This window comes from Cajanus cajan, chromosome 3 (assembly GCF_000230855.2).
Source record: "Cajanus cajan strain Asha chromosome 3, NIPB_CcT2T_4, whole genome shotgun sequence".
In the NCBI taxonomy this organism is placed as follows: Eukaryota; Viridiplantae; Streptophyta; class Magnoliopsida; order Fabales; family Fabaceae; genus Cajanus; species Cajanus cajan.
Window position 1 is genome coordinate 10,490,001 of NC_138519.1, and position 25,280 is coordinate 10,515,280.

The window sequence follows — 25,280 nt, forward strand, 5'->3', positions numbered from 1 at the left end:
TATATATAGAGAGAGAGAGAGAGGAGGAATCAAATGACTCATAAAGTAACTCTTAGTAAAGTTAGTCCGCTCAATAACTCATAGTGTATGTTGAATTTCATCAATCTAATTATTAAATTAAAAGTTATTAAATTTTACTAATAATTAATATAGAAAAAATTGATTAGCTTTGGAATAAATTATTTGCAAACAATATATTTGAAAAATTAATTATTTTAAATTATTTAACTAGAATCTTATTGATTGTGAGACCCCTTGTCTCTTTCTTTTCTCCCCTCACTTTCACTCACTCTCTTCTTTACTCTCTGTTGTCACTCACTTTTCATTTCTCTCTCAATTCCTTGTGGTGATCTTGGTGGTTGTAGGTGTAAGTGGTGAGTGAGCTGGTTTCCTTTCCCGTTGGTTGATTTCTTAAGCTTCTCCTTCTTCTCCATTTCTTCTCCGCTCAAGCTTGTCTTCTTCCCGGAGCTAGGAATTCTTCACCGAGGTAAGGGAAGCTAGGTTTTTGCTGGATTGTGTGGAGATGAGTTTAGAAACTCATGAGGGGTTTAATGTTGGATGTAACAACCCAATTTTTACTGGGCCAAGAGCCCAATTAAGGTGGTTTAGTAGCCCGGAACGGGCCGTTCCGAAATTGAAACGGGCCGTTTCAAATTACTAAATAGACCTACATTTGGTAGCCTGGAACGAGTCATTCCAAAATTGGAACGGACCGTTCCAAACTATTTAATTTGGCTATGATTTTTAGTTGGGAACGGGCCGTTCCGGATTTCAGAAATGGCCTTTAAACCTTATTGAGAACGGGCCGTTCTGGTTATAGAACGGGCCGTTCCAAATTATGACCGTTGAGAGTTTTTAATGCAAAACCCAGAACGAGCCATTTTGGTTTGAGAACGGGCCATTATGGATGTGATTTTTACTCGTGTTTTAAGGGTCCAGAATGGGCCGTTCTGGATTTGGAACAGGCCGTTCCGGAGACATCGGGTCCTATAAATAGAGCACTCTAGCACTCTCAAAAGCACACTTTTCACTTCTCTCTTCTTTTCTTCTTTGCTGTCTTCTTTCCTTCTACACTCTCTGAAGACCGAGAGGCACTTAGAGGAGGAGACCAAGGAGATCTCTGTTTTAGTTTCAGCTACTGTTTATCCAGGTACGAGGGAAAAGCGAATTATTTATATGTAGAGTTACATGAGGGAATTGGGTAGAGGAAGAGTCCCTTAGGATTATGAATAATTTTATAATTATTTCTGTTTGGAGAATTATTCGTCTTATGTGATTCTGTATATATTTAGGACTATGAATATATGATTAATTTGTAAAAATAATACTCTGGGAGAGAGAACGAAATTATAGAAAAGTGTTTGTAAGTTAGGTTTTGGAAAAATTGGATTATTTCTGTTTGAGAAATTGATGATCCCATTAGATTCTATATGTGTTGAGGATTAGAAATATATATTTAATTTGTAAGAATGATGATCTGAGAGGGAGAATGAAACTATAGAAAAGTGCATGTGAGTTAGGTTTTGGAATAATTGGGGGTTTTACTATTTATGTTAAAATTATATTAAATTGATAATTCTATTAATTATTTTATTAATTTATGACTGTTATTGTTATGTTAATTGATAAGAATTGATGATATAGATGTGAATTGCTTGAGGAGTGTGTAAACCCTTATTTTGTTGGACTTATTTATTGTGTATGTGATATGGAATTGTATACGTAATATGGAATTGAGATATGAGATGAGATGTTGTGTGGATATGATTATGATTGTGATTGTGGTTTCTCACACTAATGACCAGGGATGAGACGAACCTTGAGTAGTGATGCTTCAAGGATGAGCGTGCCCCTGACATAGTGTGGGATGTGTGAGGCAATTAACATGCATCACTTATGTCAAATATGGCAGCCCTGGCATAGGGTTAATTGCAAGACTTGTGTGGATTGTAATGTGACTGTGGTTCCTCACACTAATGACCAGGGATGAGATGAACCTTGGGTAAGTGATGCTACGAGGACGAGCGTGCCCCTGACATGGTGTGGGATGAGTGAGGCAATTAACCCGTATCACTTGTGTTAGATGTGGCGTGGCCTTGGCATAATGTTAATTGTAATATTTGTGTGGATTGTGATGGACTGGTGTAATTGTGAATTGAGATGTGAAGATGAATGATTGATAGAATGATGATATATCTATAGAAATGTTTGTAAATAACATTCCAAGTTATGATGAAATGATGTTGTGGATTTCCTTGTGTGCTTTATATATAAATGTTTTCTTTTCTCACCGTACAATTTGTGGATGTTTTAGGTGAGGAAGATCCAACTTTGAGTGGCATCTAGAATGTCAACCGTTGAGTTGTGGGTGTGCTCTAATTTTGTGACATCGGGGCAGAGAATTCTAGGATAAATTCTTATATGTATTTAGAGTTATAACTTCTCTTTTGAAAGCAATTTGTAAACTCTCAAGTTTTACTTTCTAAATTTTATTTTTAATTATTTTGGTTATTTACGAAGGTTTTATGTGAACCCTTTTACTAACGTTGAATATTTTATTCTGTAATTTATTTACAAGATTTATTTATATATGTGTTGGGGGTAGTAAGGGTGTCACATTGGATTATTGTTGGCTGAGATTGAAGAAATTTCATTTTTGGAGTTTCGGGATTTTGGGTGAAAACTTGGGATTTTCATGTTTTGAGGTTGCGTGTTGGAAATGAGGTGTTTTTATTGATGTTTGATGAAAATGTGAACTTTTGGATGGTTTGCATGTGGATTTCCTAGCTGTTTTCACAGGTTTTGAAGAGATTTTTGAAAGTTTGAGAGTTGCTGCTGGGTATCACGTCGGGCGCAGTTCTTCGCCGGGCCCGTGACCACTAGAGGGCTCCATTTGGGCAAGCCCGCCGGGCACAAAGATGTGTGCGTCGGGCGAACTTGAGAATATGAGCCTCTAGATGGCCCACGCCGGGCATGGTGGGACCGTGCTGGGCGCGATATCAGTATGAGACATGTTTTTGAGTCTTCTGGTGTGGCACCGGGCGCAATTGATATTGCACCGGGCGTGAGACCTTGGGGAACTCTCTGCTTACCCTGCGCCGAGCGCGGGTTTGCACGCCGGGCGGGTGAGACCTTTTGAGGTCTCTACCTCCTAGCACACCGGGCGCAATAGGTATTGCAAGGCGCGTTTGAGCCTTGATGCTCTCTAGTTGTGCCACGCCAGGCGCGACAATGAGTGTGCCGGGCGCGGATGTTGTATTATATGCTGATATGTGTTGAATTATGCTGAAATTGATGATAGATGTTGTTATATGCTGAGCTGAGCTGTAAATAATGAATATTGCTGTGCTGTTAGATGATAATGCTGAATTATGATGTTTAAGCTGTGCTATATAATGTTGAGTTGTGCTGTATGCTATTATTGTTGGAATGCTGTGCCGTGTTGCATGCTGATATAAGCTGCTGTAAGTCGTAAGGCTGAGCTATTGTAGGCCGTAAGGCTGAGCTATTGTAGGCCGTAAGGTTGAACTGTTGTAGGCCGTAAGGCTGAGCTGTTATAGGCCGTAAGGCTGAGCTGTTGATCACTAGGACTAGAGGAGATGTTTTTCGAAATTCCTCATCCCATTGTGTGGATTGAGTGGCTGTGGTGCTCTAAGAGCCCAATTTGTTGAAAATCCTCCCTGGAAAGCTGACCCTTGGAGTGGTAACTTGTTGTTCTCCTCTAAGTTCTTAGTGGTCCTGTGTGAAGGTCGAGGCACACGTGTACAAAGCGACCAAGGTATAGGGGCAAGGTCGAGCTATACCGCTTACAACCGACCACATCTAGTTGATATGCGTGACGACGCATTTGTGTGTTTATTGCTGTTTATGCTGATGATGTGCTGATGATTGTAGTTGTTCATATTTCTTATATATGTTTTATATGTTGATTCTTTTCACTAGCTTACCCTTTGTTATTTCCATGTGGTTTGGACTGCGATGATCATACTATGTATGAGAGCAGAGCAAGGTTAGGTTGGTGTGCTGAAGTGAGTCTGCAGCTGTCAGATGAAGTCTTATTCTTTTGTTATATTTTTAGCTACTTAGTGTAGCGTTGCTGGATGTATTTTGTTTACTCTGTGTTGTAGCCCAGATTTGGATCTTGTGTATATATATTCTAGATGTTTATTTTTATATACTTGTTCTTTTCTGAGTGGCGCTGTTTTGTTGTGTTGTATGTGGTGACCAGCTGGGTCGTTACACTTTAGTGGTATTAGAGTCTGGTTCGAGTATAGTGGACACTCCTTGGGGATGGTTCCTTTAGGCTTTTGTCGTGCTGAACTCTGTGTTGTGCTGATTTCTTTGATGATTGTTGTGCTGTTGATTGTTGTTTGGTTTAGTTGTTGGATATTGAAGGTGTTGTTACTTTTGTAGACAATGACTAGAACCAAGGAACAGATAGCCCGTGCCATGGAGATGATGGCTATGGCTATGTAGCAGCAAAATGCTTATTTTGCTAAGATGGACGCTGATAGAGCTGCAGCTAGTACAACACGACCAGTTGGGTCACAGGAGAGCCGGGATCTAGCTGAGTTCCGGAAATGCCATCTTTCACAGTTCAAGGGAGATGCAGACGTAGAGGTGGCTGACCACTGGATCTGTGAGCTGGAGAAGATCTTCACAGTGTTGGGATCTTCTCAAGAGAGGAGGCTGGCATATGTTGTTTACATGCTAGTTAGAGAGGCTGAGCATTGGTGGAGGGGCACTCATCATATGCTGACTGCTAGAGGTGTTGCAGTAGACTAGGAGTGTTCAAGAGGGTGTTTTTGGAGAAGTACTTCCCGGAGAGTGTGAGGCACGCTAAAGAGGCTGAGTTCATGCGGTTGCACCAGGGAGAGATGACAGTATCTGAGTATGCGATGAGATTCGAGCACCTGGCTCGTTTCTACTCGCAAGCTATTTTTGAGGCCTGGAAATGCAGGAAATTGTTGAGGGTTTGAGACAGGATCTGAAGAGGGTGGTGGTGCCTATGGCCATAACCGAGTTTCCGGCCTTGGTGGAGAACGCAAAAGTTGTTGAGCGGTTAGAAGCTGGCAACCGTGTGATGAAATCTGCTGAGTGACCAGCTGGGTCCAAGAGAGGAGGAAATCAGAGGAAGCCATATGATAGGCCCCAACCACAACAAGGGGGTCCTGTCATAAGGCAACCTACTGATGCTGCTAGAGGTGGGAGACAGGGTGGAGGTGCCACTCTTAGATGCTACAGGTGTGCTGGACCCCATTTTGTCAGGGATTTTCCACACATGGAGAGCTGGTGTTTCAGGTGCCATCAGATGGGTCATGAGTTGACCAACTGTCCTGCCAGGAACAGACCGGAGAGGGGTGCTCAGAGGGGTGATACTCAGAGAGGAGACGCTCAGAGGGGTGACAAACCTACTACAGCTGGTAGAGTGTTCGCTTTGATTGGGGCTGAAGCTTCTACTTCCTCAAATCTTGTGAAGGGGTAGGGTAGAGCTGCTGGTAAGGATGTGATGATTCTTTTCGACTCTGGAGCTTCTCATTCATTTATTTCTTATGCTTGTGCTGCTATGCTGAGTGTTTTGGTGTGTGATTTAGGGTTGAGACTGCTAGTGTCGATGCCCGCTTCTGCTTCGGTAGTTGCTTCTGAGCTGTGTGCTGGCTGTCGTATTATTATAAATGAGAAGAGGTATAAGGTGAACTTGATCTGTTTACCTTTGGTGGAAATTGACATAATCTTAGGGATGGATTGGTTGTCTGCCAATCGTATTCTTATAGATTGTGCCAATAGGAGGCTGATCTTTCCTCAAGAAGAGGAGGAGCTGTTGATTTCAGCTGTTCAAGCTGAATCATTGTTGAGGGATGAGGCAGAGTGTTGTCTTCTGCTTGTTGCTATGAGTGTGGAGACCGAAAGGGTCATTGCTGAGATAGATGTGGGAAGAGAGTTTGCTGAGGTGTTCCCGGATGAGGTGCATGGGTTGCCTCTTTCTAGGGAGATGGAGTTTAGCATCGACTTGGTTCTAGGTACGGGGCCAGTGTCGGTGGCTCCCTATAGGATGGCCCCTGCTGAGCTGGTTGAGCTAAAAGGTCAGTTGGAGGACCTGTTGGAAAAGCAGTTGGTGCGGCCGAGTGTATCGCCGTGGGGTGCTCCCGTGCTGTTGGTGAAGAAGAAAGATGGAGGTAGTCAACTGTGTGTTGATTATTGGCAGTTGAACAAGTTGACCATTAAGAACAAATATCCACTTCCTCGGATAGATGACTTAATGGATCAACTGAAGGGAGCATCAATTTTCTCGAAGATTGACTTGAGGTCAGGTTATCACCAGATCAGGATGAAGGAGGGTGACATACCGAAGACTGCTTTCAGGACTAGGTATGGTCACTATGAGTATGTTGTGATGCCGTTTGGTGTGACCAATGCCCCGGCAGTGTTCATGGATTACATGAACAGGATCTTCCGGCCCTTTTTGGATAAATTTGTGGTGGTGTTTATTGATGACATCCTGATTTATTCAAGGACCGTGGAGGAGCATGGAGAGCACTTGAGGTTGGTGTTGGAGATTTTGAAGGCGAAGCAACTGTACGCTAAGCTTTCAAAAATTGAGTTCTGGTTGGATGAAGTGAAGTTCTTGAGACATGTTATTTCAGTTGAGGGGATTGTTGTTGATCCGGCTAAGTTGGAGTCGGTGTTGCAGTGGGAGCGTCCAAGAACTGTCATTGATATTCAGAGTTTTATGGGTCTAGCGGGTTACTATCGAAGGTTTATTGAGGGATTCTCCAAGATAGTAGCGCCTCTAACCCAGTTGACAAGGAAAGAGCAGCCGTTCATTTGGACAGATGCCTGTGAGCGGAGTTTTGATGAGTTGAAGAGGAGGTTGACTACTTCTCCTGTGCTGGTGTTACCCGACTTTGGTGAACCTTTTAATGTGTATTGTGATGCTTCTCATAAGGGTTTGGGGTGTGTACTGATGCAAAACAGGAAAGTGGTGGCATATGCTTCAAGGCAACTGAAGAACCATGAGAAGAATTATCCTACTCATGACTTGGAGTTAACATCAGTTGTGTTTGCCTTGAAGATATGGAGGCATTATCTGTATGGTGCTTGGTTCAGCGTCTTCAGTGATCATAAGAGTCTGAAGTACCTGTTTGATCAGAAGGAGCTAAACATGAGGCAGAGGCGGTGGATGGAGTTTCTGAAGGATTATGACTTCCAGTTGATGTATCATCCTGGGAAGGCCAATGTTGTGGCAGATGCACTGAGTAGGAAATCCATTCACATGTCTAGTATGATGGTGAGAGAGCTGGAGCTGGTGGAGGAGTTCAGAGATTTGAATCTCTATGTGGAGTTAGCTCAGGATCACATTAGTTATGGGATGATTACCATAACTAGTGAGTTCTTGAGGCAGGTTGGACTAAAATAGTTGCAAGATGTTGAGCTGGTGAAGCTTCTGGGTTTGCTAGGTACCGAGAAGGTTGTTGGTTTTGAGCTGGGTGAAGATGGAATCTTGAGGTTCAAGGGCAGAATTTGCCTGCCTCATGATGCTGAGCTGAAGAGAGTTGTGATGGAGGAAAGCCACAAGAGCAGACTTAGCATACATCCTGGTATGACTAAGATGTATCAAGACCTCAAGAAGACTTTCTGGTGGTCTGGTATGAAGAGGGAGATAACTGAATATGTGGCGGCCTGTCTGACCTGTCAGAAGGCGAAGGTGGAGCATCAGAAGTCGAGTAGTTTGATGCAGCAGATGGAGATTCCAGAATGGAAGTGGGATAGTATCACTATGGATTTCATTGTGGGGTTGCCTAGGTCGGCTAGGAATAGTGATGCTATCTGGGTGATTGTTGATCGATTGACCAAGTGTGCACATTTCTTGCTTGTCAACATCGTGGTCCTTGGAGAAGCTGACACAGTTGCATGTGAGGGAAATAGTACGGTTGTACAGGGTGCCTTCCAGTATTATTTTAGACAGAGATCCGAGGTTCACTTCCAGATTTAGGCAGAATCTACATCAAGCCCTAGGCACGAAGCTGAAGCTGAGTTCTGATTATCATCCGCAGATGGATGGTCAGTCAGAGAGGAAAATCTAGTCCTTGGAGGATTTGCTGAGGGCTTGTGTGTTAGACCACTTGGGAAGTTAAGAGGAGGTCCTACTGCTAGTTGAGTTCACTTACAATAATAGCTTTCATGCTAATATTGGGATGGCGCCATTTGAAGCCTTGTATGGCAGAAGATGTAGGACTCCTCTGTGCTGGTATCAAGATGGTGAGTCAGTGGTGGTGGGATCAGAGCTAATCCTACAGACTACTGAGAATGTGAAGTTGATTTAGGAGAGGATGAAAACTGCTCAGAGTAGGCAGAAATCATATGCTGACAAAAGGCATAAGCCTTTGGAGTTTGCTGAAGGGGAACATGTGTTTCTGAAGGTGACCCCGACCTCTGGTGTGGGTAGAGCACTAAAGGCAAGAAAGTTGACACCGAGGTTTGCTGGTCCCTATCAGATCATACAGCGTGTGGATCCTGTTGCTTATCGGTTGGCTTTGCCACCGTCTCTTTCAAACCTACACGATGTATTTCATGTATCCCAGCTGAGGAAGTATGTTCATGACCCTGGTCATGTGGTGGAGCTGGATGATGTGCGGGTGAAGCAGAATCTAACGTTTGAGAAGTCGCTGGTAGCTGTGGTTGATCATAAGCTAAAGGAGTTGAGGGGCAAGTCCATTGCTCTGGTGAAGGTGTTGTGGGATGCAGCTATTTGTGAGGCTACTTGGGAGGTTTAGCAGTAGTGTAGGGAGCGATTTTCGTTTCTATTCCCAAGTAAGTATGTTTTCGGGGATGAAAACTCTTATTGTTGGGGAGGTTGAGAGACCCCTTCTCTCTCTCTTTTCTCCCCTCACTTTCACTCACTCTCTTCTTTACTCTCTGTTCTCACTCACTTCTCATTTCTTTCTCAATTCCTTGTCGTGATCTTGGTGGCTGTAGGTACAAGTGGTGAGTGAGTTGGTTTCCTTTTCCGTTGACTGATTTCTCAAGCTTCTCCTTCTTCTCCATTTCTTCTCCGCTCAAACTTGTCTTCTTCCCGGAGCTCGGAATTCTTCACCGAGGTAAGGGAAGCTAGGTTTTTGCTGGATTGTGTGGAGATGAGTTTAGAAACTAATGAGGGGTTTAATGTTGGATGATTGTTGGCTAAGATTGAAGAAATTTCATTTTTGGGGTTTCGGGGTTTTGGGTGAAAACTTGGGATTTTCATGTTTTGAGGTTGCATGTTGGAAATGAGGTGTTTTTATTGATGTTTGATGAAAATGTGAACTTTTGGATGGTTTGCATGTGGATTTCCTGGTTGTTTTTGTAGGTTTTGAAGAGATTTTTGAAAGTTTGAGAGTTGTTGCTGGGTATCACGTCGGGCGTAGTTCTTGGCGCCGGGCATGTGACCACCAGAGGGCTTCATTTGGGCAAGCCTGCCGGGCGCAAAGATGTGTGCGCCAGGCGAACTTGAGAATGTGAGCCTCTGGATGGCCCACACCGAGCGTGGTGGGACCGCGCTGGGCGCGATATCAGTATGTGACATGTTTTTTAGTCTTATAGTGTGGCGCCGGGCGTGACCACGTCTCGCCAAGCGTGGAGACTCCTTGGGAGTCTCTGCCAGAGGTGGCGCCGGGCGCAATTGATATTGCACCAGGCGTGAGACATTGGGGAAGTCTCTACTTACCCTGCACCGAGCGCGGGTTTACATGCCAGGCGGGTGAGACCTTTTAAGGTCTCTGCCTCTTAACACGCCAGGCGACCGGGCGCGTTTGAGCCCTGGTGCTCTCTGGTTGTGCCACACCGGGCGCGACCATGAGTGCGCCGGGTGTGGATGAGATGTTGTATTATATGCTGATATGTGTTGAATTATGCTGAAATTGTTGATAGATGTTGTTATATGTGGAGCTGAGCTGTAAATAATGAATATTGATGTGCTGTTAGATGATAATGCTAAATTATGATGTTTAAGTTGTGTTGTATAATGTTGAGCTGTGCTGTATGCTGTTATTGCTGGAATGTTGTGTCGTGCTGTATGCTGATATAAACTTCTATAGGCCGTAAGGCTGAGTTGTTGTAGGCCGTAAGGCTGAGCTGTTGATCACTAGGACTAGAGGAGATGTTTTTCGAAATTCCTCATCCCATTGTGTGGATTGAGTGGCTGTGGTGCTCTTAGAGCCCAATTTGTTGAAAACCCTCCCTGGAAAGCTGACCCTTGGAGTGGTAACTTGCTGTTTTCCTCTAAGTTCTTAGTGGTCTCGTGTGTGGGCAAGGTTGAGGCACACGTGTACAAAACGACCACGATATAGGGGCCAGGTCGAGCTATACCGCTTACAAGCGACCACATCTAGTTGATATGCGTGACGACGCATTTGTGTGTTTACTGCTGTTTATGCTGATGATGTGCTGATGATTGTAGTTGTTCATATTTCTTATATATGTTTTATATGCTGATTCTTTTCACTAGCTTACCCTTTGTTGTTTCCATGTGGTTTGGACTGCGATGATCATACTATGTATGGGAGTAGAGCAGGGTTAGGTTGGTGTGCTGAAGTGAGTCTGCAGCTGGAAGATGGAGTCTTATTCTTTTGCTATTTTTAGCTACTTAGTGTAGCGTTGCTGGATGTATTTTGTTTACTCAGTTTTGTAGCCCATATTTGGATCTTGTGTATATATATTCTAGATGTTTATATGTATATACTTGTTCTTTTCTGAGTGACGCTGGTTTGTTGTGCTGGGTGTGGTGACTAGCCAGGTCGTTACACTGATAATTTACTATATGATCTTTGATATTTTTGTATAACTAATATCTAGTTTTAAATTTGATATAAAAATATTATGATATAATTAGATAATATTTTAAATTAGTATTTTATTAATGGTTGATAATTAGAAAATAAAACAAGGATAAATATATTTTTTCAATTTTATTTCTTAGATTTAAGATGAATAAATATATTAAATTAATTAATAATTTATTTAAATTTTAAAATTTAATTTATAAAAATTATTTTAAAAAAGAAGAGTTATAATAACACCGGTGTAACTTTATATTAATGTGAATTTTGTAAATTTAACCGTTAGATTGAAAGTTTTTTACTCTTACATCATATGTACAAAATTTTATATTAATTCAAGATAATTTGATATTGCATTCTTGTAAAACAAAATTGACGTAATATATACATTTCAAAATATACTAAAATATGAATACTTTGATTACCTTCAAGTTGTTGTTCAATTTTAACGGTTGGATTTACAAAATTCACATTTAATATAAAGTTATTGAGCGATATAATACTTAGTAAAAGTTACACCGGTGTTATTATAACCCTTTTCATTTTAAAAAAATATAAATTATTATTTAAACTTTTAAATTTATAATAAATAATTTAAATTGTATCATAATATTAATTTTAAATAGAAATAAGTAAATTGTTAATTATAAACATAAGTATATATATAAATAAAGATTAATTAAATATAATATAATTATTATTATTGATAATATAATTATTATATATTATTAAATTTTTATAATGGTCCAGACACACTAGAATGAGAGGGATCCAAAGATAATATAAGTATGAGATTGTATAGTTGAAAATGACTTAAATGAATTAATTTATACTATCTATACTACCAACATGCATTTGTTTTTCTGAAGCTTATCTCATCAGATTTTCATAGTTAAGCGTGCTTGACTTGGAGTAATATAGGGATGTGTGACCTTCTGGAAAATTTTCCAAAAATTGTGCAAGCAAAGACAAAATACGCTGAATAGTGAGTTGTCGTGAAATAGAATCCTTGAGAGCATAGTTTTAAAAACCAGACCGGTCATCGAACCGGTTAAGGTACTGGGTCAGTGGGTCAAAGGTTGAACCGGTGGGTCACTAGTTGAACCGCATGACTCGATTTTTATTTATTTTTATTAAAAAATATTCATATTAAATATATTTTATACTTATAAATTTTAATAAATTCATTTCTTATTTTAAATTTCAATTTTTCTATCTTATTTAAAATTATGTTTATTTTTATTTTGTAAAAAAATACATAAAAAATTACATGTTAAACTATATATTAATACAAATTAAAAATATAAATAATATGTACATATATAATATGCTTGCAATTGATATCACAAAATAATATATGTATATCTACATAGATATTATATTATTAAATATATAATTTAAAATTAATAATATACTATAAAAGTTATTTAAGTTGTATATATTACAAACATATATATTAGAACAAGTAGTCATTGTTATATTTAATAAGACTCTTTGCTTTTCCATTAAGAGATTTAATTTTCATTATTATTTTTGTGGTTTATGGTCCCTTAATTTTTTTTTAAAAAAATAAGAAAAAAAGTGGTTGAACCGGTTTGACCCATCGGTTCACCGCTGAACTGAAAAATTGACCGGTTAAATCCGATTTAAAACGAGTCGACTGCATAACCGATCCAACTTAAGATTCGGACCGGCTGGACCACTGGTTCCCGATCCAACCGGTCCGACCAGGCAGTTCGATCCGGATTTTAAATCACTGCTTGAGAAACCAAATATTAGGACTGTTATATTAATAAATTTATTAAAATCAAACAAACATTTTTTGATGGATTTTTCTGTTGCAATCATATAAAGATTTTCAAATAATTTTCAACAGATTAAATTATTTCTAACGAATTTTTTTTCTGATGCCCCTTTTTCCGACGAATGCAAATTCGTCAAAAATATGTTGGAAATAGAGAATTTTTGGTGGATATTCCTTTTTACCGACAGATTATGTCTGTCAAAAATTTGCATTTTTCTTGCAGTGAATTTTTAAAAAATTCAAAAATTATTTGATACTTCGTTTTATTAATTCAAATCAATGTATAAAATAATTTTATAATTATCCATCAATTTAAATTAATGAAATGAAATATCAAATAATTTTTAAATTTTTTTAAAATTTATAGACTTTATCTATGCATTAAGAACTTTGAATTTAACGGTTGGATCGTTAAAATTTAATGTAGAACATAAGTTATTGAATAAAGTAAGTCTAGATAGATTTACTTCTAAAGTTATATATATATATATATATATATATATATATATATCAAGAATAAAAATGCTATGTAGTCAAGATATTTTGAATATTATGTTGATTTTCAAATAAATGCATTTTAAGTTTTAAAAATTTCCCGGTTTTCAATATCTCATAATAAATCTTTAAGCATCCTTTGCTCTTTTGAGACTATGATTATAGAGTATGAAGGAGTTACACACTTTTAAATTATTTTTTGTACATTTTTTTTAAATTCATGTTTTTTCTCCCCCCAAATCCAAACTACTTATAATTTTCTATTTATACCTTTAAATTTATTGTATGCATATTTCCCTTATACTTATAAATATTTTTCTATTAATTTATATATTTAAATTATAAATATCTATGAATTGTATATTAAGATACTTACTATTTTCTTAAAAACATGATACTCATGCTATCCATGCATATAAAGTAGTCATAAAAAAAACGATATGAGATAATTGATATTTATAGTATCCATATATTGACTTATATATACAAATAATCTTATTAGAACAGTAGTAATGATCTTTAAAGATAATTAATATATTAAATTAACAATTTTTAATTATTTGTTACTAAAAAATTTAATTATATTTGTGTGCGTACGAAAATTCAATTTAGTGGTACCTTGAATTGAGCCCATCAGTTCATTCTCACTTAAGGCTAACACCCTTAAGTTTTTCAAGGTTTGAGGACCTGCAAAACAAAAAAAAAAAAAAATTGATTTTGAGGCAACTTATTCATGATCTTTAAAGAAGTTGTATTTTGTAAGTTTAAAATGTGGAAGAAAACTAACTATTATTTTCATTTCTTATTTTTATTTTTATTTTTAACTAAAAAATTGAGATTTTATTTTCAATGTGTTTCTTGTTATTAAATTTCAGTACAGAAATAGAAAGAACTTTTTTTTCACCGTTTCTGTGCACATATTTAAAAACAAAATAGACAATTTTGTAATTAAAAATAGAAACAAAACATGAAAACAGAAAAATATTTTCTCAAAGTAAGTGAGCTATTTCAAATGCAATCCATAACAAAGATGAAATAATATACCTTCAGTATTTAGTGTGCCATGGAGTTCATTATAGCTTAAGTCCAATAGTTCCAACTGACTAAAATTAACAAAATCTGTCACAAGTAAATGCATAGAAAAAGGTATCAAAATGCTTTTATCGATCGGTGAGGGAAAATGTCAATTAATTAAATTTAGTTCATCATTAACTATATTGCAGGAACAAAATAGAGTTAAATTAAGATTCATGCCTCGAGCATCGAAAGAACCATTCATCGAGTTTGAATTCAGCCTCAAAGTCCGTAGGGATACTAAATCATTCAAATTTGATAACACGTTGCTATTTAGGGCATTCTGTGAAAGGTCCAAGTTCTCCAACTTCTTCATATTTGAAAATCCTTCAAAATATTTACAAAGCTAATATGCATCAGTAGGTTTTCAAACATGCAGAAAGAAAGTTGCAGCGTGACCCTTTATTTATTTTTTTCTGTGCTAATAAAATATTTATAAAAAAAATCAAAATTTGCAAAAGAAAGTAGAAATTAGTCTGCACTCTGCACTATGGGGCACGGGGTCACAGTACCACTAACTAACCCAGAAGACTAAATTTATTTTATTTTATACAATCTCATTTATTTAATTATTAATCTTTTTGATTTTTCATACTATGACTTTGAATATATAAAAATTATTTTAAACTCGGATTAATTCAAGTCTAATTAAGTGAATTTACTTAAATTAACCATTTAACTAATTTACCTTTTAATTTTCAAATTTTAAATAGACCCATTTCCTCTCATGTTAACCAATAACTTAAATTCAAAAAATTGCATCTAGCAACTTAATTTCAAGAGAGGTGATTCTTTAAAAAAAAAATATGAATTAATATGTTTTTACCTTATGGGGTTTTACTTCCATTACAATTTTTAAAATATATAATTGTTTAAGACTCGATACTTTAGTTTAAGTAGTGTTTAGAAAGTGAACAAGTGATAATTATTGTTGATTTTTTAAAATAAATAAATCCTGTCAACGTTTTGATTTTATATCACTAATTGTCCATAATTTTTATTTTTCACATGTATCCTCTTTGGAGACAATCCTTGGACGAAAAATGGTCAAAGACCAAATGTAAACATCCCTTTCAACATGAATTTAAACTTTGGTTTGTGACATTGTAGGAGACTAGTGCCCTTCTATTAAACCTAACCTTCATTCGTTGGTGTATAGTTGCCCATAATTAATGGATAGAAAAAATCATAAGTTGCCGTGAATGAAATAACGAAGTGAATCCTGTAAATATACATTAAATCCAGTGATCTTTTCATGAAATTGTGTCTACCAAATTTAAAATAATTCGATTATATATTATTGTTAAATAATTTAATTGTTGACAGACATATGTGTTGAAAGCAAATAACACGTTAAAATAATCAAAGTCTTAATTGAAATTTGAATTTTATAATATTGTACAAATTTTATATACGAGATCAATCATTCAACGTCAAAGAACAAAGCAGGATTTAGATATATACTTGCCTTGAGAAGGGAAAGAACCATACATCGAGTTTGAATTGAGCTTCAAAGTTCGCAATGATGTTAATCCGTTCAAACTTAGTACAGTGCTGGTATTTAGATAATTATTTGAAAGGTCTAGGGTTTCCAACATCTTCAAACTTGAAAATCCTTCAAAATTAAGATATAGAGAACTATTGAGCGGTCATAACATATGCTATCAATAATTGGTGGTACGAAATTAAGCAATTGAATATACTTGCCTTCAGCTGGGAAAGAACCATGCATCAAGTTTGCATTGAGCTTTAAAGTTCGCAGTGATGCCAATCCCTTCAAACTAAGCAAGATGCTGGTATTTAGATAATTACTTGAAAGGTCCAAGGCTTCCAACTTCTTCAAACCTGAAAACCCTTCAACAGGATTAGGGTACATATGAGTGTGATGCAAATTATATATCTTTCACTTTTTTCTTATTTTTCTTTTTGCTAGATAGAACTTATATAGAGTAAATTACTTTTTCAAATTTTATGATTACTCATTTACCCTTTTTTTTAGAACTTTCAGTAATTTAGTCTTGGTGTAATCGTTTCAAATAATACTAAGGAAAGTTAATGTAATGTCTAAAGAAATATCAGTGTAATAATTTTTAAATACAACAAGAAAATTGTCATATAATGACAGACACTCTATAGTGACATTATACATGTCACTAAAAATTACTTTTACTCACACAATAACTACAATATATATTGGTATATTATTAAAAAGTGTGGGTATAGACTATAGTAACACACAAAATGTGTTTTTAAATCTCATTCAAAATCAACACTAAAATTGTGTGTAACTATATGTTAAATGGACATATACTTACATATATTGTACCTATAGTGACATTTTTTGTATGTCACTATATGTAACATTTCTTGTATGTCACTATATGTAACATTTCTTGTAGTGATAATAAAGAGCGGACAGAAAAAAAATAGAGATCTGTGTTTAATTTCTTAAAACGTCAAGGAGTGTGTTCGTAATTTATTCATTTATACATGTTTCATACCTCACATTTGATTCTTTCTTTTAATTATTCGAAATAGATGAGAAATATTGAAATAACATGAGTGATTGTAGTTGAGACTGTGTCACATGATCACATGCATGATGAGACAATAGATTCATACCTTGATTGTGAATCCAGTTATCATACATGTTACCAGATAAATCGAGGCTAAGAAGCTCTTGAAATGGAGAAAAAAGAGAAAAGTTTAAGATCAAACTTGGATTCTCATAGTCTTGCAACCCGTTGAGAGATAGCTCTACCACGTGCCCTTTTGAGAAATTACCACATTTGACTCTGTCCCAGGAACAGCAATTAATGTTGGCCCTATCATCAACCCATGATTCCAATTCACTCTCCGCAATCTCCCCACTTTGTGCAACGAAGTAGGACTTGATTGCAAGGAGGCCCATTCTTTCATTCTCCACGCAGCCATTACATGCTTTGATTTGCATTAGCACTGCCACAAAATAGAAAAGGGAACACAAAACCAAAGCCAACCTCATTGTGTTACTAGTGTTGAACCCAAATTACCTCTCTTCTTTTGTTATGCCTATATATAATAAGTGATATTCATATTGGTCTTGGTTTCATAGCTCCTTCAAGTTCCCACACCCACCTTCAATTATTATTCTCTCATGACTTTTCTATTGCAAGAAATTTCCTCCGAAACACGTTTGAAAAATGTTATTGTGGAATTGTGAAAAGCAACTTTGACAAAAGTTACTAGTTTCAACACCAACCCGATAAGTAGTAATTAATTTGGCCGCGCCCTATGCGGAAATTGTCTTGTGATGGATGGTCAAAGTTAGAACCGGTTGTGGATAAAAAAATGCTAAGCTTGAAAAAGTACCAAACTCTTGCAAAGTGGTGGTCAAATTTTAGTGTTTATCACTTACGAGGAAACGAATATGTATAATGTTTATAGTTATTAGTAAAAATCACTTCTATCTACAAATATTTAGTATAGGTAACTTTTAGTTGTAAGGAAAATTTACAAAATCATTATTATATATAACTCACGTATCGGACAAATAGATTGTCCATAAATAAATATATAAAAAAAATATTTATTTGCAAATTTTCAACTTTAGTAATAATTTATATTCATCATTATAAGTCAATTTTCTTGTATTGTATTTTCTAATTATAACATTAAGTAAGTAGTTATTTTGATGTAAAGAGATAGATGTATCCATACACTTTAAATTATTCTACTTTTGTGATAATTATCTTCAATTAAACTTGTTACATTTTTGTTAATTCATTATATAATTTACTAAAGAATTAAATATATTTTTGTGATTTAAGCCTTGAGCTCCTTAGGTTCAATTTTTAGTTATGAAAAAACGTTGGTGAATTGTTTCACATAGATAATATTAATAAAAAGAGAATCAAGAAAAAACTTAAATGAGCACAAAGGTAATTCAATTAATTTTCTATAGACATCAAGGGCTATGCTCTCGAGTAGGGGTGTTTATGGATCGGTTTTTTGAAAAAATCGATCCAAACCAAACCAAACCGTTTTATAAAAGTGGATCGGTTAACCGATCCATTTTTTATAAAGTAGATCGGTTTGATTTTTTTAAAATATGGATCGATTTTTTTAAAATTGGATCGGTTTGGTATGGTGTAGTTATCCACTTTTTACTTATATATGGATTAGTTTTTTTTTAAAACTAAACTGAATCGAACCGATCCACTTTGTAAAAATGGATCGGATAACTGAACCGATTTTATAAAGTGGTTCGGTTCGATTTTTTTTTTCAAAATGGATCAAATTTTTCAATACAGATCAAATCAGTTATGGATTGGTTTAGATTAATTTGGATCTTTTGGACACCCCTACCCTCGAGGTTATGGCAGGTCTCACACCATTGTGGGCTCTCTACTTCACATAATAATTATCTTCGATTTTGTCATTGTGTCAATGCTTGGATGGCTTTTATACTTCTCAATATGAGTTTCAATGATCAACTTAATTGCTTTGACGAGATGTGTTATTCATTTATCAAAGTCCATGTTGTTTTTCATTTATCGAGGACCCAAGTATATGGATGGAGATGCAACTAGACAACTGACATATGGCGAGTACATGCAAAAGACATTTTGTAGCTCAAGTTGCTAGCAATTTTATCAAAATGACAATGTATCATAATATTATCATTTTTTTTCTAAGCAAAATGAAATATATTAAATAGAAATATAAGGAGTACTCCAACCAATAAATAGTTATAAAAAATAACTAAAAATAGATAGACAAATCTAGTTTCTTAAGTAACCTATAAGGTATAACCAAGAAAACTAGGTCAAAAGTAATCCAAAACAAACAAAGCCAACCAAAATCACTAGGAAAAACAAAAAAAATAATACTTCATGACCTCACCATCCAACAATTGAGCATAATGATGAAATCCACCTGTATCTTGACTGGACAACAAATATAGAAAAACAGAAGCAGTAGTGAAGACCATTAAAAAACCAAATTCATAATATTATCATTATAAATTATAAAAATAATATTTTAAAATATATAAATTATTATTTAAACTTTTAATTTATAATAAATAATTTAAATTGTATCATAATATTAATTTTAAATAGGAATAAGTAGATTGTTAATTATAAAAGTAAGTATATATAAAAATAAAAACTAATTAAATATAATATAATTATTATTATTGGTTAATATACTTAAATATAATATAATTATTATATATTATTATATTTTTATAACAGTTTAGACACACTAGAATGAGAAGAATCCAGAAATTGTACAAGTATGAGATTGTATAATTGAATATGACTTAAAAGAATTAATTTGTACCATTTATACTAATAAGATGTAACGTTTCGGTAGCTTATCTTATTAGAACTCCACAACTAAGCGTGCTTGACTTGGAGTAATTTAGGAATGCGAGATCTAGCATGCAAGTAAGGACAAAGCACACTGAAAAGTCTTGTGTTGATTTGTGGGGTCAGTTGTTGATCCTAAAAGCGGATGGGCATCTCAAAAAGGGCTACCCACAAAGGGTCAAGAAGTTATGGGAAGTGTCATCGTGTGAAGTGTTATAGAATGAAGTCATTGAGATTTGTGGGGTTAGTTTTTGATCTTAAAAGTGGATGAACATCTCAAAAAGAGTTATCTACAAAGGGTCAAGAAGTCACTAGTGCAAAATATAGAATTTACGTCTGTTATTTCAGGCTTTTTACGTCGTAAAATAGTCTGACGTCAATGCAGGAGATGTAAATTTACGTTGGTTAAGTTAACCGATGTAAATTTACGTCAGACATCGCCAAGGACCGACATAAAATTGTTTCTAGCAAGACAATCTCTGTAACACCATGGAAAATACTAAGTTATTTAGTATATATGTATGTATGTATATGTTATTTATGTGGATTTGGAATGTACTTACTTCTATGCATGTTGTATGTTAATGTGATTTTGATTAGTTATTTAAGCATGATAGTGATTTTATAGTATGAGATGAGAGGTTGATGTTTTGATAGTTTGTATAGGCATGTGTGTGCATGAATTTGGTGAATGATGCATTGTACACCATTATACTGAACCAGTATTAAGAGGGAAGAAGACTGATCACCTTCCTCCTCATCTTGGTTAAGTGAAGTATTATGGCATGCAACTCATTATTCCAAGCATCTATATCTGAAAGTGATATTTGTTTGTGTGTTGACACATGTTGCATTTCATATTGTGGTGAGTTGTGAGTATTGCATGGAAAGGAATAAGATGGGTAGGAGATCGAAGGATAGGAACATAAGATAAATCTGGTCTTTCTGAGTGAATTTGAGGTTGTTTCAGAGCTTAGGGAGTTGAAATACTTCAATGAATAGGATATTTGAGGTGAATAGGTGCTAAGGGTGAAATTTGGAAATTTTGAAAAATGACTATATATAGGGACTTAGGACCGGAGGATTTCATTTGTCAGACAGAGACAGTTTTTAGAGAGAGAAAGTAGAGAGAGAAAGGCTCTGGTCCGGAGGGAAGCTGAGGACATATTTGGGAAGCTTATCAAGCCAGGATCAATCTTCACAACTGGAGTTTCAGGAGATTTGGCCTCTAAAGCCTTGAAAATTGAGATTGAAGTTTGAATTGGGAATTTGGGGGTTTGTCCAAATCTTGCATTTCTGAAGTTTCTGAGGTAAGGGTAGTACTTATAAGACTTAATCTAGTATGTATAGAGTTGAAATATCACATTGATTTCACGTTTTATGCAAGATTGAGACTGAATTGGGATGGAAATGATTTGGTTAGATTTCTTCATGATTTGGTTAATACTTGTTTTTATCCATTAATATGTTGTTTTTGGATGGTTTTTATACTTTATAATGGTTTGGATTTGTATAAATTTCATTTGGAATGGATTTTGGGGGTGAAAATTGAGGATTTTCGTGACAGGGGAGGGTTTCTGGAGCCAAACGGCTGAGCGCTTTTAAAGCGCTGAGCGCTTTTGAGGCCGAGAGCTAGAGGAGAGTTTCTGGAGGAAAAGCGCTGAGCGCTTTTGAGGCGCTGAGCGCTTTTGTGTTTTCAGAACTGGACTTTGTAGTCTAAATGAAAGTTGTAGCCTTGGATCTTAGCTTTCCAATGGTGTTGGAATCACCTAAAAAGGAGGTCTATAACTCTAGATATGACTGTTTTAGTGAGCAGGGGTCAAGCTGTCAGCATTGGTGATAGCTGTTGCGGTTTTTAGAATTTTTAATAAAGTATATGATGGAATTAGGACTTGATGTCTTCATAAGAGTTGTAGGAAATCTTATTATCTTTCATATGAGATAAGTATGAGCATGATAGGAGGAGTATAACTTTTATTATGCTATTTTATGTGAAGATTGTTATTTCATAAAGGGTAATTTGGTTATGGAAAAGTTGTATGTAATATTGGAATATGTTATATGTGTGTGGTTTGGAAAGCTAATAGGACTTAGAGGAGTAAGGTTATGGTATGGATTGGAAGATCTCTTGGTGAGATCAGGGTATAATCTTTGGGAAAATATGGAATATGGGAGTCCCATGGTGAGGATTCCAATATGGAACTTTTCCAAAGATTATATAATAAAACCACTTCAGATGTTTGGTGGATTCTGAAGTACTCCTCTAAGTATTCTATTTGCTACCGGTATGGGTCTGGGCCGAGTCATACCGATGGATGAGGTGGCTCCACCAGGGTTACGTGACGACGTAAATCCAACTGTATATTTTCCATGAGAGGTTAGGCGTGGGACATGGGTTGCTGACATGTTTCACCGTATCAACACTTGGTTTGGATGGTGTTGAGGCCAACATTTGGTTTGGATGTGTTGGTTACATCATGGATTATACAGTGGTGTGACTTTGTTTTTGGATGTGGAATATGTATACATATGGTATGGATTGTATACATTGGTTATGGATTCTTTATTAAATATGTATACATTGGTATGGATGTGTATACCTTAGATTCTGGATTGGTTTATATTTGGCATGGAAATAACTATTTTAATGTTCATTTCCTTGGTATGGATATGTATTGTTGATAAATATCTAGTTTAATGATATTTCATTTTATTGTACTATGGTTGGTTTTTATACGTGCTAACCCTTATGTTTCCATGTGGTTTGGACTGTGATGATCTCACTTTGTGGGGGAGCAGATCAGGTGTGAGGCTTTGGGATAGTAAGAAGTCTTTGGTAGCTGCTTTGAGAAGTAGCTAGGCTTAGAGCTTGACCAGCACCTAGGGTGTCTTATATGATGTTATTATGGGATTACTGTATAATTTTACTAAGACTGACTCTGATATAATTATGTTTGATTTTATGAAGACAAATTTTACACTCTAGCGTAGCTGGCTTTTGCTCTATTTTCTATATTATATATCATTTTATTTTAGTTGGTTTTGATGTGACGGCCTAGGGTGGGTCGTTACAATCTCCACCTCCACCTCCACCTCCTTCAAAACTCATTCATATATATACTAACTTCAAATCGTCCAAAACCTAGAAAATGCTCAATCCAACTAGTCAGAAAGATCTGGAATCACCCACGAATGTCGAGAATCCCTTCGTCAAAAATTGTCGTGACTGAAAATGCCCACACGTACTCAAGGAACCCTTCGACGGAAATCGCCGTGACTGAAACTCATACAATAGTTGTTGCTCAACCCAGCAAGATTCATACACAATGGAAGGAAGCCAAAACTCATTCATATATATGCTAACCTCAAATCGTCCAAAACCCAGAAAACACCCTTCACCAGAATCTAATCAGTCAGAAAGATTCGGAATCATCCACGGATGACGAGAAGCCCTTTGCCGGAACTCGCCGTCACTCAAAATGCCCCTTCGTACTCGAGAAACCCTTCGCCGGAAATCACCTAAAAAACCCAAACAGATGTAACCACGCGCACGGGAAGAAGACAAAGGCGCCCAGGGGAATATAAAAAGTTTTTTTACGTCGGACTACACAGGGGTCCGACGTAAAAAAGTTAGACTTATTTTCAAAATTACCACCACGCCTTTTTTACGTTAAATATTTTAATGTTCGATGAGAAAATCCTGACGTAAATTCTATATTTTGCACTAGTGAGTTCTAGGAAGTGTCATCACGTGAAGTGTTATGAAATGGGGTAATTTAAAGGTCAAATATGAGAGGTGTTATATTAATAAATTTATTAAAATTAAACAAAAAATTTTTGACGAATTTATTCACCGGAATCACATAAAGATTTTCAAACAATTTCGACAAAATTTCTGATGGAATATCTGTCGATAGTTACCAACGAATATTTACCACAAAATCATCCGTTGTAAAATTTCAACGGATTAAATTGTCTTTGATGGATTTTATTTTTTCAACGTTCATTTTTTTTTTTATAGATTTACATCCGTTAGAAATTTGTAACAAGTTCTCTTTTTTCGACGGATATTCTTTTTTACCAACAAATTATGTCCATAAAAAATTTACGTTTTTCTTGTAATGTAATTATATATCCTTAGGATATGGGACAAATTTCCTAGCACAAGGCCTAAGGCTTCTAAAAGATAATACTACCTCCTATCTCTTTTGTTAAGACCATATTGAGAATGTTGTTTTTGTCTATTTTATATAAGAATCAATATAATGTCTCTTGTATTATTTGTTTGTTGAGAAGAAGTACTCTTATTTAAAGTTATTTTTTTAATTCAATAATTAGTTTAGCAGCATAAAAATCTCATTAATGTTAGAAATAATTTTGAAATACAAATAAGTTTAAGATAAAATTATTTTTATTATCAATTAAATTAATTAATTTCTTTTATCATGATAAATTAGTTAGTAAGGGAGTAATTTTATTTCAAGCTAGTGTGTTTTATTGATTTCGAAGTCTTACACATTGATATAATTAGTGATATTTTAAAAAGATTAATATATTTATTTAAAGTTAAATTATATTTTTTATCTTTTATTTTATTTTAAAATTTTATTTTTAGTATTTTATTTTTTAAAGTGTTCATTTTAATTATTTATTTCTTAATTTGCATTCGATTTGGTCTTTTATAAATAATGGTTATTTTCAATTTTGATATATGATTTAAATTTTTTTTATTAATAGAAACTTATGTCATTGGATTAACTTAAATGAAAACTATTAAACGTAACTAAAGTTAAAATAAAAAAATCATGAAAATGATGAAAATCACATAAAAATAAGTCTAAAATACAAGAAAAATTAAAAAAAAAATCTAAATTCATATTATTATTTTAGTTGCTTATGGTATATTTTTTTTTCACGATTTTCACTATATTTATACTTTATAATTCTTTTATATTTGAACGTCAATTAAATTTAATAATTTTTATATAAATAAATATATTTAGTATTATAGTTTTCCATCTTGAATCGGTAAAAAATTAATTCAAATTTACTTCACAAAATTAAAAAAGATCAAAGTTTTAAAAAGGATAAAATCAATCCAAATATAACAGATAAAGGACTAAAATGAATATCTTAACAAATAAAGGATCAAAATAAATCTAAAAAAATAAAATTAAAGATCAAAAGTATAATTTATTTTTTATTTAATGAAGGTTTAGAAAATTCTTTTAAATTAATTTATTTTTTATTAAATAGATATTTTACCTAAACTCAGTCTTGTGGACTTGATTTTTTAGATTGGATCTCATCTTGTATTCTGAGTAGATCTTTCAAGAGTTAATTACACATTATTTTATTAACTCGGTAAAATGTGATTTTAGAAACATCTTTCCTTTTTCCTAATAAATATAACCAAGGATGGATCCACGTTTTACACACTGGGACACTTGTCCTCACTATTATTTGACATATACATAACTTTTTAATTTAAAAAATAATATCCCCTCAAAAAAAAAAATTTAAAAAATAATATATTTTAAAAATAAAAGTTATATTCTAAATAAAATAAATATATATGTTTAAATTATCATATGTATAAAATATAGATTTTGAAAAAATGTTTATATATTTGATGTCTGTCAATTTTTTAAAGGAGATTAATTCTCTTATATGATAAAGAATACTCCTTAATATCGAATCAATTTTTTTAAAAAGTTTAATTAATATATATATATATAT

General features: G+C 34.9%; 2 protein-coding genes across 2 annotated transcripts in view; both read right to left on the reverse strand.

The window, feature by feature from the left end:
* Positions 1-17,277, reverse strand: part of LOC145955527 (receptor-like protein 15) — a 21,154-nt gene extending 3,877 nt beyond the window's left edge. Inside the window, exons 1-5 of the mRNA XM_083070364.1 lie at positions 15,895-17,277; positions 15,656-15,802; positions 14,368-14,514; positions 14,158-14,232; positions 13,732-13,800 (exon numbers count right to left, since the gene is read on the reverse strand). Coding sequence (XP_082926490.1) covers positions 13,732-13,800; positions 14,158-14,232; positions 14,368-14,514; positions 15,656-15,802; positions 15,895-16,063 — 607 coding nt within the window. The 5' untranslated portion in view covers positions 16,064-17,277. The remainder of the gene's footprint in view (positions 1-13,731; positions 13,801-14,157; positions 14,233-14,367; positions 14,515-15,655; positions 15,803-15,894) is intronic.
* On the reverse strand, positions 16,709-17,191 carry LOC145956034 (receptor-like protein 14). Its single transcript, XM_083071590.1, has one exon. It carries the CDS (start codon positions 17,189-17,191, stop codon positions 16,709-16,711), a length of 483 nt encoding a protein of 160 aa, XP_082927716.1.
* Positions 17,278-25,280: the final 8,003 nt, after the last annotated feature.

Bases quoted from the DNA above. Each gene is read 5' to 3' on its own strand.
- LOC145956034 (XM_083071590.1), bottom strand. From the start codon at position 17,191: ATGAGGTTGGCTTTGGTTTTGTGTTCCCTTTTCTATTTTGTGGCAGTG.